Raw genomic sequence first — 18,094 nt, forward strand, 5'->3', positions numbered from 1 at the left:
TTTAGAACTTATTTGGTCCAAAAGTTACAAAAATCTTTTTAATTGCATGAATAGAAAGAGGAGAAGATGGAGGAGGGCAGATGGGAGAAAAGAGGGAGAAGGGAAAGCAAAGGGGAGAGAGAGCTTTATTAACTTTACATGACAGAACCTTGGTGGGTCATTAGGTCCTGGAGCCTGATTCCAGCAGAAACTGATCATTTGACAAAATTAGGAATCTTTGTCTTGCCTTGACCCCAAATACTGAGTAACAATCTCAAACCCTGATTTAGCTCTGGGTTGTAGCTCAGTTGATGAAAATCCTATTTCTCACCTTTTCTTCCTCTTGCAACTCTGCAGTGTGGTCCAGGTTCAGAAGCTACCATCATATGATCTGAAAATAATTTGATATTCACCAGACACAGTTGTAATTTTCCATGCTGTGTTTTCCACAGGCCATGTGGATTCCACCAAAAACTCACATTTACTTGGGGTTGGACCAGAAGACTTTTGCCAGAGAACCAACAAAAGCTCCAAGGTCTCTGGGCAGAGCCTTGGCAGAGGAAGCCTGCCAGTGAGTAACAGAGAAGAGTGCGCAACTTCTGTACTCCCTATTCTTCCCCCTCCAAACCCGTTCCCTCTATAAAGCCACAGACAACCTTCCATTTTGAATATTTTAATTAGAAAGTTATAAAACATCATTAATTCTCCATATAAATCTCACATTAGAATAATTTAATAAAATGCAATGCTTTTCTTCAGCCATTTTTCCATATCGCATTACCTTTTTGAGATTTAAACCAGAAACCATTTTTCATTTATATCTCAAGGGAAAAATATGTAGGCATATAAATAGCTCTAAATATTTTAAAAGAAGTCAGAGAAACTAGTGTTCGGGAATTTTCCTGCCTGAATACTTCAACATAGCTGTTTCCAACAATCTCATTTTGGTCAGCCTGAAAGAAAAGATGCTTTGGAAATAAGAATTGAATCTCCAAAGTAAGTTGAGGTACACACAGAGGGGAGTTTGTTAGTGGACATGAAGCATGAGTCACAGGGGACTGTCCTTCCAGTGCTATGGCATGGTGAGGATCATAAAGCAGAAGACCTTGGACCAGACTGCATCCTTGCTCAGGATGAGACTGGGGCTGAATGGCGTCTTCCATGTACAGCAGAAGCCCACTCTCCCTGCCTGGAAGAGCTGATAGCCTATCATGCAGCTGCTGGCCAGCCTGGACAGGACTCCCTGAGCTAGCATCCTATTCCTTCCCTTGCTTCTCCTTCTGTCCTCCCCAAAGCACCCCTCTGCTGGGCACCCCGTTCCTCAGTCAAGGGGAATGTGAGTAGCTGGGCTTCCTGCTAGCCCTCCAAATAAACCCTGCGGTTGTCAGGCAGTGGGAGCCAACACCAACAACAACTCCTCTGTCACCCGCGTCCTTTCAGGAAGGGGGAGGGCTGTCAAGGAGAAGGAGTGGCAAGGGTCCAGGCTGTTGGGTGAGGGCCAGAGAGAAAGGACCTGTTGTTACAACCCTTGCGTCCCCCACTGCTGCTGGGGGGACTGAATGAAACAGCACTTCTGACTTCAGCCTGCCATTCCAGGGGCACAGACAGAGGGCAAGAGGCAGGGCAAAGAGCCAGCCTCTGTAGCGCAGGGAGAGAGGGTGATTCAGCTGAGCTGGCGACAGACGGCGTCTGTTAGGCTGAGGCAGGTGGACGGTCCCAGTGTCCTTAAGTCGCCCACCCTCCGCACAGGCTTTCGCTGCTCTTGTGCAGTGCCCTCCCCTTGCCGTTCTCCAGTTAAAGGCCTGTGTTCTAGAAATCAAAGCTCTGAATGGGAACTGTAGATACCCAGGAGTAGCAAGTGCTAGGGATTAGCATATTTATCATGAAAGCCCTGAACAGAGTAAAGAGTGGCTTACAATAGGGGGAGGAAAGCACAGGGCTTCTCAGTTCAAAAGAGGAAAAGTCTTTCCTCCACCAGAGATGGGACTCTTTCCAAGATGTCAGAACCGTGATTTTCTCCTATGGGTAAGGCTAAAAACAAAAACAAAAATGAATGATAGCCTCGGGGAACCTTCTGACCTTCCCACAAACTAGTCCCTGACAATTTTGTTGGTGCTTAAGAAAATATGGGATTTGTGTAGAGCAAGATTGGAAAGAACCGTCTTCTGTCTCTGAGGGGACAAACTCTTGTGTAAGCCTTCACGTGTCCACTGCACTGTTTTCAGAAATGTGGTAACACGGCAGTTCTCAGAAGACAACAGTGAGGTAGCCTCGGTCCTGCGGAGTCTTCAGAAAGGTCTTCTTAGGATAAGTGCTCCTTATAGACTTCTCCCGGGGGCATGGCCCTTACAGGGATTGTAGTCACCACTTGATTCTGAAACACAAATATTTTGATTCTCTTGAACACCCAGAGGAAGATGAGCAAGATGCTGACATACTGGACCCAGGCAAACTTCACCATCTCCCAGAATCCTGGCTGGTAAGTACAGAGAGTTAAGGAATTGCAGATGACATGTAAATAAAAGTTGCACTAAAGTGCAGGTCAGACAGGAAATGACAAAAATGTTTCAAGTGCCCTTAAGATAAAAGGAATAATAAAAAATTATTAAGACATGAATATGGATGATCCTGACCTAGGAGAATTGCTCAGAGAGAAATACGAACAGGAAATGAGCTTTTTTCTGTATGAGCAGTAGCAGACACGGCACAGTTACTTGAGTGGGGCTACAGCGCGGCAGCAACCCTCAATGCAAGGTGTCCCACATCTGTTCCTACTTGGGCAACCTGAGGAATCCTTCCTTTCTTTGTGGACACTGAGCCCCTGCTGGCTCTCTAATAAAAAGGATATGAAATGACTTCCACAGGGTATCGGATGACAGCATTAATCACAAATGGAGCTTCTGCGGCCCTGCCCACCAGCCAGATGGGGTTGGCGTCATTCAGGACGGTGGTAACTGCAACATAATCATCAATCATTAAGCTAGGATGGCCCTTTGGCAAAAAAGAAAAAAACTATGTATGGGGAGGCTATAAATATTCTTTGATTACTGGGATATATATATATATATATATATACACACACATATATATGCACACACACGTGTATTTTGTACTGGAGATTCAACTCAAGAGATATTTTTCACTTCAAAATTCAGAAATAAAAGAAGAAAGAAACTTGCCTGTGCAAAGTTACTCAGGTATTATTCAAGTACTTGTTAAAAACCTGGAAGCAGAGTCCTACTATTGCTGCATAGAATACTACATTGCTGCAGGAATACTATATTGCTAATAAAAATAAGGTCAAGTAGAACTTTGTATCAGTGTGGCAATATATTTATACTACATAGTTAAGTAAATAGGGAAGAATTTGAATCCCAAAGTGTTTCTACACTATAATAGCTATATGAAAAAGAAGAAAAAGTTGACTTGCAGGTCAATGGTTTTCAATTTTTTAAAAAAGTTCTTCTATCCCTAGAATAATGTTACTATTGTATTGTATGAAATTAGGAATAAATATTGGAGATGGCTGGGTGTGGGGTCCATGCTGGCTGGTTGACCAACAACACTTTTGATGCCTTTAGAGAAAACCTTAGGCCACCGAGCAGCCCAGCCCAGCATGCTGAGTGGAGCACCAGGATGGCCTGAGCGCCTCAACCCTGTAAGGACTGCACATGTTCTGCCTGCCACCAGCACGACAAGGCTCTGCTCCTGCAGGGGGCTGCTCATGGGGGGTGGGGTGACTTGCTCCTGTCCTCTACTTCTATCTGAAAAGTATGGACATCAAATTGTCTTTGGTTTCTTTTATTGGTGTGGCAAGGGGAACATCTCAATTAGACTTATATACACCTTAAAATAAGGAAACCCATCAAGCCAGTGGTCACTAACTTGCTGGACCACAGGAGGGGCATTGAGGTGGGAAGAGGCCAAGCTCTGAAAGTGATGAGCGGTAGCTGAATGGCTTACACCCCAGACTTACCATTCCTTTCCTGGTAGGCAGCAACAATGTGGGTTAGGTCATAGTCGTAGGCAAAAGGGCTGGTCCCATTGATCACAGACACCTGGGGCACAGCAGGAGGACCTGGAGTGAGCACTTGAGACCTCGCTCTCTTCCCTCTACCCTCCCCACCCCAGAGACCGCCTTCTTGTTCTTGGTGACCTATGCCAGTATCAATAATATTTTCTTCAAGGAGGAATAAGCTCTCTTGCAATAATTTAAGTCCATTTACTTTTCCAGTAATTCCTTTTGTGGGATTGGAAATGGTGCCAATGTCCACCTTTCACAGGTTTTAAAGCTATTTATACAATATTCCTCTATTTCAATGGGAGAAATAATTTCATTAATTTTTTTTTTGGGGGGGGAGGGTACCAGGGATTTAACCCAGAGGGGTCTTTACCACTGAGCCATATCCCCAGATCTTTTTTATCATTTTATTTTTGAGACAGGATCTTGCTAAATTGCTGAGGCTGGATTTGAAATTTTGATCCTTCTGCCTCAGTCTTCCTAGTTGCTGGAATGTGGAATTACAGGTGTGCACCACCATGCTGGGCAATTCCTTCAATTTCTTTCCTCTCTTTTTCCCCTCCCCTCCCTTCTCCTCTCCGTACTAGGGATTGAATCCAGGGGCACGTTACCATTGAGCCACATCCCCAGCCCTTTTTAAAATTTTATTTAGAGACAGGGTCTTGCTAAATTGCTTAGGGCCTAAATTTCTGAGGCTGGCTTTGAACTCGTGATCCTCCTGCTTCAGCCTCCTGAGCCTCTGGGATAATTGCATGTGCCACTTCGCTCAGCAGTTCCTTTAATTTTTAAAAATAGACCATATCAGAAATTTAGCAATGCCTTAAGCAACTTAGTAAGATCATGTCTCAAAAAATAAAAAGTGGTAAAGTGCCTCAGGGTTCAATCCCCAGTACCAAAAACCAAACAAATGGACAAACCACATATTCAACACCTTTGTCTTTTTTTTCTCCTTTCTGATTACTCTCTTAACTTAAAAAAAAAGACTCTTAAATGTAGAGGTGGAAATAGAAAATGCAAAGGTAAGCATATAATCCTTTATAAAAGGAAATGACTTCCCGCCCTCTATTATCGCAGTTGTTGATGTAATTTGATCTTCTAAGTTCCATAGTACGTTTACAGAGTATAGTCCTCTCCCTTTGTAACTTAGGTTGATATAGCTAAAGCCACCATAAATCCCAGTTCATTGGGAACAGCTGTGGTATATGGCTGTAATCACTGATAACATCCCGCTTTCATTTAAAAACAGCTGAACTCAATTTACATGGTTCCCCTGTGATAAAGATTAGGAATCAATGATTATCATGAGGCATGAGGTATGGACTTAGCTTCTGGCTCTGCTACTTGGAAGCTATGAGAATTGGGAGAAATTAATTAATGCCTATTAGCCCCAGTTTCCTCTTGTGCAAAATAAGAGTTCATTCATTCATTAAATACCTCTGAACTGACAATGTGCCAGGCACTGTTTAAGCGCTGGGGTGAAGGTATACAAGGTATCAGCACTTTTAACACTGAGGCAGAAAACAAACACACCAGAAACATATCTTTAGGATGTTAGACGGCAGTAGGAAAAGTCATTCTACCTGCAGAATGCTGGAGGAAGGAGGTCCACGGAGAGACTGTGCTCAGGGACCTGTGTGGATTGGTCCAGTAGGTTCTCTGCATAACTAGCAGAGGGAATGGCAAGTGCAAAAGCCCTGAGGTAGAAGCTGCTTCTTAGATTCAAAGAATAGCAAAGGCCAGCAGGGCTAGAACAGAGCAAGGGGGCAGTGACAGGACAAGTGGCTGGAAAGCTGGGAAATGACAAGTATAAGCAACCAATCTCAGGAGGTTGCTGTGATGATTAAATAGATTAAATAAAGCCGGGCATGGTGGAGCATGCCTGTAATCCCAGTGGATCAGGAGACTAAGGTAGGAGGATTGCAAGTTAGAGGCCAGCCTCAGCAACTTGGTGAGGCACTAAGCAACTTAACCAGACCCTGTCTCAAACCAAAAAATAAAAAAGGCTGGGAATGCAGCTCAGTGGTTAAGTGCCCTTGGGTTCATTCCCTGGTACCAACCCCCATCCCCCCCCCCAAAAAAAAAAAACATTAAATAAGATGTTGTATGTAACTTTTTTCTCTTTCTTTTTCTTTTGAGACATTGTTGCCCAGGAGAGCTCCAATTCCTGGGCTCAAATGATCCCCTTGCCTGAGCGTCTTGAGTGCTGGAAGTAAAGGTGCAAGCCACTACACCTGACTATAAACTTCTTAACTCAGGCCTGACAGATGTTACATATTCAATAAATGGTGGCTAGTATTATTTTTATACGTTTTACATGAAAAGCTTACACGATCATATGGAATACACTGTGTGTGTGTACCTGAAAGCAATAAGCAATTCAGTTCTTCAATAAAGTCAGCCATTTCCCCCCCCTCTCTCTTCCTGGGTATAAATCAAGGTAAACCTCCATATTCTGTAAGAATTTATGGCAAGAATTCCTCAGAAATCCTCATCTGTACCACCCACAGGGAAATGCTATTTCCAACTTTCATTTCTCTTCAAAGAATGTGATAAACATACAGGAACAAAGAAGGTAGGCGACAAGAAGCATTCTTACATTATATCGGACATCTAGGCCACGGTAGCCTAGCGGCTGCTTCTGCTGCAACCTTAGGTCTCCATTGACATACAGCTGGGACCCAGGAACAGCAAAGGAAGACTGGAGAAATGCCATGCTCTGCATCACAAAGGTTGACATCCTCTGAAATCATAAGAAGGAGAGATAATATTAATTGCCATTGTATTTGAAGGGTTGACAGTCACTGTCTACGGCTTAAGCTGAGGGTCTTCATGTATCTGGGTTAGCCACATGAGAGGCCCTGTTCCCAGAACCCTCTGAGCTATTAATAATTAATGTATATTCATATGACCCCAGTGAAAAACATTCAATTTGCTTAAGTCAAATTCCCTATAATGCTTCTGGAAAGCAGGAGGATTCCATTCTTTTAAAAGACAAAAAGGAGAGGATGGGCCTCCTTAAGGAGCAACTCACGTGCAATTGGTAGGAGAAGGTCAAGATGAGCTGCACACCAAGCACGTGCTCTGTGGGCTGCAGAGGAAGCTCCAGCTTAAAGTGTAACATGTCCATTTTCCCATCCTGGTTCCTGTCTTCTTCTCTAGACTAGAAAACCCAAAGAGGGTCAGTGGCCCTGGTCCTTAACAAGTCTCTGAAGAATCCACATCACTTCTGTACCTACACAATGACCCGCTGTTCTGCTGTACATAGGTAATTACCTCCCTCAAGGAGAGAGAGAGAAGAATAGGTGTGAATGGATCCTTACTGGGAAAGACACAATGTATACAACCCTTGACATTCATACCTGTGCCTTTCCAGCCCATCACAGGCTGAATGGAATAACAATAAACACCTGGATAGCATCATCTCTTTTCAGTTATCTAATTTTTTTTAAAGAGAGAGTGAGAGAGGAGAGAGAGAGAGAGAGAGAGAGAGAGAGAATTTTTAATATTTATTTTTTTTTTTAGTTCTCAGCGGACACTACATCTTTGTTGGTATGTGGTGCTGAGGATCGAACCCAGGCCGCACGCATGCCAGGCGAGTGCGCTACCGCTTGAGCCACATCCCCAGCCCCTCAGTTATCTAATTTTATCTTGCTTATTGGTATTTCTCAGTATTTGGTATTCTTGGTATTTTCTCTTTTCTTTTTCTTTCTGGTAACAGGGATTGAATCCTGGGGCACTTTACCACTGAGCCACATCTCCAGCCCCTTCTTATTTTTTTATTTTGGGACAGGGTCTTGCTAAATTGCTTAGGGTCTCACTAAGTTGCTGAGGCTGGCCTCAAAATTGTGGTCCTCCTGCCTCAGCCTCAGAGTTGCTGGGATTATAGGCATGTACCACTGTGCCTGGCTTCTTTTCTTTTTTAAAATAAATAAGTCTGAATTTGTATAGAAAATTTAAACAGCTCATCAGAATTGTTTGCTATAGCTTTAGAAGTCCTCCCTCCCTTTTTTTTCCTAAAGTGCTGGGGGTAGAACCCACAGTCTCATGTGTACCCCTTCTCCCACTGAGCTGTACTACCAGTCCTAAGCCAGATTTTAAAAACAGAAACAAAGAAAGAAACCCAGCACCCTCATTCTAATTACTAAGTTCCTCCAAAAAATTCAACAGAAAATCACCAAGCCCTGAATGTACAATCTCCAACCACAATTGTCTTTGCTTCGGGGTCCTGGTGAAGGCCTATCCATCTCAGGACTTTTAAGCCTTGTGTATCTTTTAGTACCAATCAATAAAATGAAAAAAGGAAGCTAAGTGAAATCAGCCAGGCCCTAAAACCACAAATGTTTTCTATTATGGACATGAAACTAAAGAAAATAGATAAAAATCTGAGGGCAAGAGAGAAATCACAGCTCATAAATCATATGTAGGCAATATTCAATGTATTAAAATATCAGTACCCAGTCTTGCCATGCAGGCTTGCCCCATAGTGACCCTACAATAACCAGCAGAAGAGGACGATCACTGAAATGTAATCACTACTGACTCTGGTCCTCAGCACGACTCTGGATCTTGGTGCTGTAACTGGTCCCCTTCCCACCACGTTCCCAGATGCTACCAGGGAATGTCAACATTGCCACATGCTCCTCCCTCTTTTGGTTCACTTTGCTCCCTACTATTACCATTTTTGTGAGGAAGACTTTTTTTTTTTTTTTAATGTCTTTCAGGCTAGTAAGGCTGTTTGAGATAAAGATGTCAATTTTCAGAAACTTTCAATTATTTCTTTCTTTCCAGACAATAATGTCCATGTCCTTGACCTTATGATAGACAAACCTACCCTCCTTCTTCCACTGGATTCTACTGTCTGGCCTGTCGCATCAGCTTCACCAGGTAGCGGGGAGATCTGTGCTACCAGGACTGATGATCGAGTACCTGAGGCAATTCTGACTTAGTAATTAAGAGTGGGCTGGAAAGAGGCTGTCTGTGTTCGTGTCAGTTTCCTTCAGCTGATATCTGGGAAGATGATGAGGGATTGACTTTCTGTAAAGAACTTTCACTTTCAGGATCTTAGGACTGGACATGAAAACAAGGAACTGTCTTCTCAATTTGAATCAATTTGAGAGAAGGCGGTGGCCAGACGCCAACACAGTGTGGGAGGAAGAGAAACTCATCTCATTTGGTCTTTTTAATAAATGTCAAGCCTAGATATCAGGCCCTCCAGGCAGAGCAAGTATTATCCCCATTGTATAAATGAGAAATTTATACAATTTAAGCTGGGGGCACAGGTACAGCTAGTAATGGTTAAGCCTGGATTTGAGATAAGGTCTTTGACATCAAATCTGGATCCCTAACTAGGACTATGTTCAGATCCACCCCCCTAAAAAAAAAAAAAAATTCAAAGAGAACTGTTGACTAGGACAAACCTTTTTGCAAAAAGGTTACATAGAAATTTGTGTGCACATTTTCACTCCAAGTTCACAGAGGACAAAGACATGGCAGAGTACCATAATTAGTGTCTGCTTTTAAAACTGGCTCATTAGGGCTGGGGATGTGGCTCAAGCGGTAGCGCGCTCGCCTGGCATGCGTGTGGCCCGGGTTCGATCCTCAGCACCACATACCAACAAAGATGTTGTGTCCGCCGAAAACTGAAAAATATTTAAAAAATTCTCTCTCTTTCAAAAAAAAAAAAAAAAAAAAAACTGGCTCATTAATCTGTCAAGTACTGTTTTACAGAGATTGAACCCAGAGGCATGACATTCCCAGCCCTTTGTAGTTTTTATTTATTTTGAGCCAAGGTCTCCCTAAGTTGCTTAAGCCTCCCTAAATTGGTGAGGCTGGCTTTGAACTTACAATCCTCCTGTCTCAGCCTCCTGAGTCATTGGGATTACAGGTCTGTGCCACCAAATTCAGTTGTCAAGTACTTTCTGAAGCCCTACAACCGACCAGGCACTGTTTCAGATGGCTGGGAATAAAATTACAACAAAATAGACAAAGTTTTCGTCCCAATGGAGCCAAGATTCCCAGCAGGAAAGATAGAAAACAGATAAAAATAAACAAACATGTTAACAATACCGGGTAGTGTTAAGTACCCAAAGAAAAATAAAACAGGCTAAAATTAGAGGATGAGTGAAGGTAGACATTAACAAATTTTTACAGAAAATATTCAGGATAACCTGATTCTGTTGGTGACTTGAATGAAGAGGAATGACAAGGCACAGGAACATCTAGGGGAAGGGTGATTCAGGCTAAGGAAGGCCCTGTGCTCTAAGTGTGGGGCGAGGGGTGGTGGCTGGGAGCTGGGCAGCAAGAGTAAAGGGGAGGGCAGCAGAAGAGGAGGGTGAGTGAATGCTGCATCTCCCACAGATGACCTCTTACCCGGCTAGACTCTCACCCTCTGGGCTGCAAGAGGGGCTACCTGTCTATGCTACTGCTGGACCCATTGATGAAATCAATTCTAGTGCAGGTACCTCCAGAGTATTGAGGAAGGACCCACCAGAGGAACCCGTAAGGTGGAGGAGAGCGGTCTGTTTGCTTCTTGTCCCGGTTTGGGTCACCCCAGCAGTGGTTCTTCATTCTGGCAGGTCGCAACTGGTTGCAGCTTGTTCCCACTCCTAGAACCAGGCACATCGTGGCTCCTACTGGCAGAGACTAAACGGGAGCCAGCAGGCAAAGGACCATGTGGTTTTTCAGCATCTCAGCAGGAGCATCAGTGAGCAGAGAATCAGGGAGCAGAGCGCACACAGGAGGTGGCCTTGGAGCTACAGGTACCTCATAACGGGGCACACCCAGGGCAAATGGCTAGCTGTGACCACACCCAGGGCACACTATCTAGCTGTGACCCTTGTTCCCAGGACGTCCTGACTTGCAACAGTTTTTTTTTTTTTTTTTTTTTTCATCAGAGTTTCTACAGAATCTGATAGTTTGTTAGAATTTTGTTTGGTTCCTACTTCATTTTTACCTTTCATTCTGAGTCAGGTTCTTTTACTAAGTGCTGATTTCATAATTTATATCAGGGTCCATTTCACCATAGACTTGTCATTACTGGGTTCCCATTTTTTTTTCTTTTTATGCTGAAAATACAGATGGGCACTGATATTTAGGTCTCTAGCAAAGTAGGACTGCTACTTCATGATTCCCATATCCATCAAATCCTTACCTCCTGTATTTGGATGAATCTAAAATACCATCAATTACTAACTGCATCATTACTTTACATAGCAGGAAAAAAGGGAAAATATTTTCAATTAAATGATAGCATAATGTTTTCTAATCACTGGAGTATTTATTTTATACTTATTGAAGGAATTTTTAGATTTATATCAGATATCACATTTATATCAGATTTCACATTTATTCACATGGAAATATAAGCAAAATAAATTGATCCAGAGATTCCTAAAACTTCTTCATAGTCTCTTTTTTGAATCACATTTTAACTTATTCAATCATATCCATACTTTTCCATGAAATCTTGTCTTCTTACCTTCAAGCATGCTGGTGATACAGCCTTTAAAGAAATAATTCATAAAGAGAACTAAAATCCATTGGTCTGGGCTCTTAAGCAGGCTTTGAAATTATGCAGCATTATCCTATTTTTTAAATGCCTCCTGAGCCTTCCCTTATCCAATCTCCGTCTTTAGGGATTAGAATAATGTTCACTACTGTCTTGGGGAGGGTGTTTTTTGTTTGTTTGTTTTTTCATGTTGCTGATTCGCTTTCTGCAAGTTTTGACAATGGTACTTTCGATGTTTGCACATGGGTAGACAATGAGAACTGTGCCAGGCCTGCCTTCTGGTTAACAGCTAATGTCAGCTGCCCTCACAGGAAGACACACTCCGATTTCAGAGATGAGGAAAAGTCGGTGCTTAGGCACGTGGTTCTCCCAGCTCTGGCTCCAGCCCAGGATCCTCCTCTCACCTTCAGCTCCCCATTCCCCAGCTCCACACAGGCCTTCAAGAGCCAGGTCCCGGCCCATCAGGGCTCACTCTGTTTATTTCCCTCTCTTTTGAAAAACAACAAAAGCTAGACGTTCAGAGTATTAAAAACATACGGATTTTAGAGATGCTGTCCAAGGTGATCTGACTAAAGCAGAAGCATGGCTGTCTGCGACTTCTGAGGCATCTTCCAAAATTAGCAACAGCAAAGCTGTCTCCCAGCATTTTGGTCAAGCCCTTGACCTACAAACCATCATTTCTTGGCTTCTTGGGCAGACAGTTTTCCAGACAGGTTGAAGCCAGTCTGGCTTTATGTTCAGCCTTGGAAAATTAAACAAAAAAATTTTGCTGTAATAGGATTAAGAGTATAAGATTTGATGGGCTGGGGTTGTAGCTCAGTGGTAGAGCACTTGCCTCACATGTATGAGGCACTGGGTTCAATTCTCAGCACTGTATATATATATATATATATATATATGTAAAAGGTCCATCAACAACTAAAAAAAATATTTAAAAAAAAGCATAAGATTTGAATCCGAAATATGAAGTTTCCATCCAGACTCTGGTCACCTGAAAGCTTGAGCAAATGACATCACTTCTCTGAGTCTATTTCTTCATCTGTAAAATGCAGGTATGACCTCTATCTCACAGGGTTACTGTGGGGATCAACAGAGACTAGCTCTTTAACAATGAAGAGACACAATTGATTATTACTCAACATTAAAAGAGAATAAAATTATGGCATTTGCAGGTAAATGGATGGAGTTGGAGAATAAGTGAAGTAAGCCAATCCCCCAAAACTAAAGGCCAAATATTTTCTCTGATAGTGGATGCTGACCTATGACGGGGTGGGCGACAAGGGGGCATGGGAAGAATGAAAGAACTTTGGATTGGGCAAAGGGGAGGGTGGGGAGGGGTTATAGGGGTAGGAAAGATAGTGGAATGAGAATGGATATCATTACCCTAGGTACATGTATGACTGTACGAATGGTGCATCTCTATATTGTGTACAACCAGAAAATGGAAACGTCGCACTCATTTGTGTACGATGAATTGAAATCCATTCTGCTGTCATGTACAACTAAGTTGAACAAATTTAAATTTTTTTTTTTAATGAAGAACACACAAAAAAATGTTATAGTTAACACTAAGTGATTACTATGGGCCAAGTACTATTAAAGAACTTTGTTATGTAACGGTTAAATGCTTATCACCTGCCTGAGGCATAGTAAACCAATAATAATTTTTACTACTATGGCTTATAAGCGTATTTCTAAGCTATTGCTTGTATTTACAAATATTGAAGACATGATTCACATGCCATAAAAATCGGCCTTTTACAAAAACATTTAGCTGAATGCAATGCCACATTAATTCTCAGAGACTCCAGAGGCTTAGGAAGGAAGATTGCAAGTTCAAGGCCAACCTTAGCAGCTTAGTGTTCCCTCCCCTTCCCCACAAAAGGGCTGGGGACTTAGCTCAGTGGTAAAGCGTTCCTGGGTTCAATTTCTGATCACCAAAAATAAAATTTTAAAATAAAATAAAAAATAAAAACGTAACTCCACACATGTGCAGGCACACACCACTCCCAGTCTCTTCCCCCATGATGCCCTGCTCTGCCTTGGGACTTTGCCAGTAGGAGAAAGACTGGAGGTGATGATGTCATAATTATAGAACCCGGCCCATCCCAGAATGAAGGGGATAGGGAGACTAAGAAACTAAGAAAAAGGAGTTATGGTCTTGTGTTTTACTAACAGTGTAAAATTATCCAGTCTGAGGATAGTAGTCCTGAGCTCAATAGTAGTCCTGAGTTCAATCCCTACCACTGAAAACAAACAAGCATACAAACAAAAGCAGTATTAAAGAGAATTAATGGTCTGGGCACCATAAAAATAAGAGGTGGTCTTGGCTTCTTAGACTTAAAATTGGAACCTGCACAGCAGAGGCAGGGGGAGACCATGGGTGGTGCCTTCCAGGGAGAAATTTCTGGTTATAGAGATAAGAGCTAACTAGCAGTTCAACTGGGGAGCCAACCAGTTGTGATGAATGAGCAAGTAAAAAGAACAAGTGAATGAAACCTAACGCTTATCCTTGTTTTAATGATTATTGAAAGTGTTCACGATTATTTCTTAGACTCAAGTATCTAGAAGTATAAGAGAGAAATACACAAATATAAAGAAAAAATTCTACCAACAATTCAAGGCACAAAATGCTATCTTTTTTTTAAATTCCAAACAAAATAACTAGCAAGTTATTTTGTTTGGAATTAAAAAAAAAATGCTAGGCAGGTACTCTTCCACTGAACCACAACTCCTCCCCCCCAAAAAATAAAGCTTTTCACTTTTGGAAAGGAGATACATAAAAAGTTGAACACAAGAAATATGAATACTGAGTACATGATGAAAAGTCAATCTACAGCTGGGCATGGTGGCACATGCCTGTAATCCCAGCGGCTCTGGAGGCTGAGGCAGCCTCAGCAAAAGTGAGGTGCTAAGCAACTCAGTGAGACCCTGTCTCTAAATAAAATACAAAATAGGTGGGGATGTGGCTCAGTGCCCCTGGGTTCAATCCCCGGTCCTGTGCCCACCTCTCCTGCCTTGCACCCCCAAAAGTCAATCTACTTCCCTGCTGGCCTCCCATCTAGTCATTCTTCCTCAGAGACAGTATAATCTCAAATAAGAATAAAAATGAGCAACAGGTAATCATTAGTGAGAAGCAAATGAAAGATATGTTTCTTGCTCCTGCTCTAATCCCTGCCCACCTCCCAGGTGGGGATTGAATCCAAGGCCTTCAGAGTACGTCTGCTTTACCACTGAAATAAATCCTCGGCCCTCCAGTTCTTCTTTTAAATTCACTGTAAAAGACCACATCACGCCAGGCACAGTGGTGCATGCTTATAATTCCAGTGATTTGGGAGGCTGAGGCATGAGGATTGAAAGTTCAAAGCCAGCCTCAGCAATTTAGGGAGTTGATAGACAACTTAGCAAGACCCTTGCTCAAAATAAAAAATACAAAAGGCTGGGGATGTGACTCAGTGGTAAAGCATCCCTGAGTTAAATCCCAGTACTAAAAACAACAACAAACCTGATCATTTAAAGAATCAAAGAATTCAATGATTGTTACAAAAACATACAGCTTCTACAGCAAAAATTTTTTTTAATCTCATTTACCTGATTAGTGTTTTTAGAAATGTATCCCTAGGTCTTTAAATAACATTTGCATTAGCCTTGTCAGTTTCTCAGTTTTAGGAATTCTCTATTGGCCTCCCAAAGGAAAGATGATTTAGCTCCCCTCCCCTTCCACCAGCCCTGTCTGCACATATACACCTTTCACTTCCCCACAATCAAGTTAAACCCATGTTTTGGTCAGCAAATATTCAGTGTTCACATAACTAAGACTATGTAAATCCTATTCAAAACCCTGACTACTTTTTCTTCATCACATTTTATTTCCCTGCAGTTCATAATTACTTTGTTTGCTTAGATTTCTATGTACTTATGCAATTTCAACAAACACCTTCTATTTCAATTCCTCACAACTTACAATTTCAAAGTTTAAAATTTAAGCTGGTCACAGTGGATGTGCACCTGTAGGCCCAGCTACTGGAAAGGCTGAGGCAGGAGGATCACTTGAGCCCAGGAGTTCAAGACCACCCTAGGCAGGATAGAGAGACCCTATCTCAGGGAAGGAAAAAAAGAAAAGGTATAAGATTTAGTCAAAATCCTGGGGCTGGAGTTGTAGTCCATTGGTAGAGTGCTTGCCTAGCATGTGTGAAACACTGGGTTTGATACTCAGCACCCATAAAAATAAATAAAATAAAGATTTTGTGTCCATCTACAACTAAAAATATTTTTTTTAAAAAAAAGATTCAGTTAAAATCTTGTTCATGGAAATAGTGTCCTTACCAATTAAAAAGTTGGAGCAAATCAATATGGGCCAACAGGGAACTGGATAAATTTATTAGTTTTTCCATATCATGAAATACTTTGCAGACCTAAAAAGGGTAGGTTTATTAAAAGTATTCATACATGCACCAGACTGTCTTTAATTTGTCATTATGTATATGAGAAATTCTAATATTTGACAATGAACATATACACTTTTGTAATCAGAAAAAATAAGAATAAATAAAATAGGCTGATGGAAAAAAGTGAATTTTTTCCCCCTCACTCGAACAAGTTTGCCTTGAAGGCCAAGCATCTCAGAGATGTCAGAAGAGATCTTTTCATACTTCTAAAGGAAAATGTTTTCAGAAAGTGAATGAAAAGGGAGAGGGGACTGTAAAGAAAGCATTCGCTTATGCTAAACCAAAAGCCAAATTGTAAACAGTAAAATCAACTTCATGCCCTAAGGTTGCAGGATGGAGCAGCATCTAAAGGAAAAAGTCCAGGCTGGCGTGGCTTGGCCAGAGCACGCGGGGGAAGTTGCTTAGCCAATCAGCGCCTGGACTTCCCCGGGTCCAGTCGGCCTGAAAAGGCCTGCCTTCCCGTGCCTAGTGTTAGTTAGGATGCGCGAACGCGTCGACACGAGGGAGTTAGCAGAACAGCTCTCGGTCTCAGGGTCCGGAACGGGCTTCCACAACCACCCTCTCATCGGGCCATGAACTCGAAAGTGACAAGGAACAGGGTTTTGGCTGGACCTAGGAACTGCCTGCAAGGCTGGCTTTCCGGGAGCCGGGATGTCTGCGAGGAGCAGAATGACAAAACAGACCCACTCTCTAGGAAATTAAACACGGCAGGCCAAAGAGCCCGAACAGCCTCCGGGGGCCAAAGTCCTTAAGAGCCAAGCTGCTGTGCCCGGGGTCGAGGCCGTTCGTCCCGATCCATCCCCTCTCCACCCAGTCCCGGGAGGGTTAGGACCAGATGGGAACCACACACCGAAACGAGCGGGACGCGCAGGTGATCCCCCTGCAGCCGGTTGAAGGCGGGGAACGTGCTCCAGGCCAGGAACCCGCCGTGCTCCGGCCCCAGCAGGGCCACGAGGAGCACCTGGTGCTGGAAGCGCACGGTCGGCTGCTCCTCGTAGCTGCTCCGCTTCAGCCAAAACCCTGAATTAAAGAGGGCGGTGAGGAGATTAGGAGGGCGGCCGGGGCCAGCAGCGAACCGCGAGCTGTTGCCGCGCACCGGCCGGGACAGTCTCACCGTGGCTCCGGTAGGCCACCAGCAGCGGCGGGATGTAGGTGAGGGCGGCGGCCAGCAGCAGGAACAACGCGGCTTTGGAGCAGAGCCCCGCGCGGTAGCCGCGCTCGGCGGGGTGAGAGAAGAGCTCGTACAGAGCCATGAGCAGCGCGTGCAGTCCCGCCGCTGGCCGGGCGCTCTTCGCGATTCCACAGGGATGACTAAGTTTGGCTTCTCCTGGTTGCCTTCGCTTTGGTCTCCACGGCAACCAGCAGCACAGGGAAAGGAACCAATAGCAAGGAAGCGGGGCCTTAGCAGGGAGGAGCTAACGGGGGCGGTGCCCGCTGGAGACCACAGTCTCCTTAAAATCGGAGTTCAGTAGGAGGTCTCCCTTCACCCAAGTCGTAGGCATGTTCTTTGTTAACGTTTATGTAAAACAAGATGTTCATAAAAGTTTATATAAGTGCTTCATTACAGGTCATCTGTTAAGCCCCAGTTTGGTTCGTACTGAAGTCTAACAATGCACATTAATCCGGCTGCAGCCCTGAACATGGTTCTGAGCTAAGACCAAAGCCTCTGCTTCCCAAATTTCTGTTCCTTCCACTAAGTCCAAAGAAGGTTAGGACACAAATCCCCTGGCTTTTCGAGAGATAGAGGGTAGTCACTACCTAGCTATTTCTAGTATACTTTGTTACTTTGCACTCGGTACAAGTACGGCTGCTGGTTTTAGGAAAGCTATGGTCCTGCCCAAAGATAACTTTGGCTTATCATTTAATTGAATGTTCCCGACACCTAACCAAATTTTCAAACATGGCCGATTATCTTTATGACCCTTAGCCAAGTTCTCATCGCAACGTCCTGAGGTATCAAATTGCTGTGTCAAGAGATAGTGTGAGGTTATGCTTTGAAGTAGAGTCCAGTAGTGGATGCCTCTATTTTGAAGGCATATCTAGAAGTGGAGGTTAAGACCTGCACATTTTGGAAAACTATCCCAGGACCCTTACTGTAATCCAAGATGTCAACTAATGCTGTTAGCAATAAAATGCTTT

The 18,094-nt window shown here is 43.2% G+C and overlaps 1 protein-coding gene across 1 annotated transcript; it reads right to left on the minus strand.

The window, feature by feature from the left end:
- Nucleotides 1–1,953: 1,953 nt before the first annotated feature.
- Tmem231 (transmembrane protein 231) lies at nt 1,954–17,243 on the minus strand. The gene is made up of 7 exons (XM_026399262.2): nt 17,070–17,243; nt 16,806–16,975; nt 7,032–7,160; nt 6,597–6,740; nt 3,956–4,037; nt 2,828–2,933; nt 1,954–2,462 (listed from the first exon to the last, which is right to left on the minus strand). The coding sequence occupies exons 1-7, from the start codon at nt 17,206–17,208 to the stop codon at nt 2,282–2,284; spliced, it is 951 nt and encodes a 316-aa protein (XP_026255047.2). The 5' UTR covers nt 17,209–17,243; the 3' UTR covers nt 1,954–2,281.
- Nucleotides 17,244–18,094: the final 851 nt, after the last annotated feature.

Source organism: Urocitellus parryii, chromosome 15, assembly GCF_045843805.1.
Source record: "Urocitellus parryii isolate mUroPar1 chromosome 15, mUroPar1.hap1, whole genome shotgun sequence".
In the NCBI taxonomy this organism is placed as follows: Eukaryota; Metazoa; Chordata; class Mammalia; order Rodentia; family Sciuridae; genus Urocitellus; species Urocitellus parryii.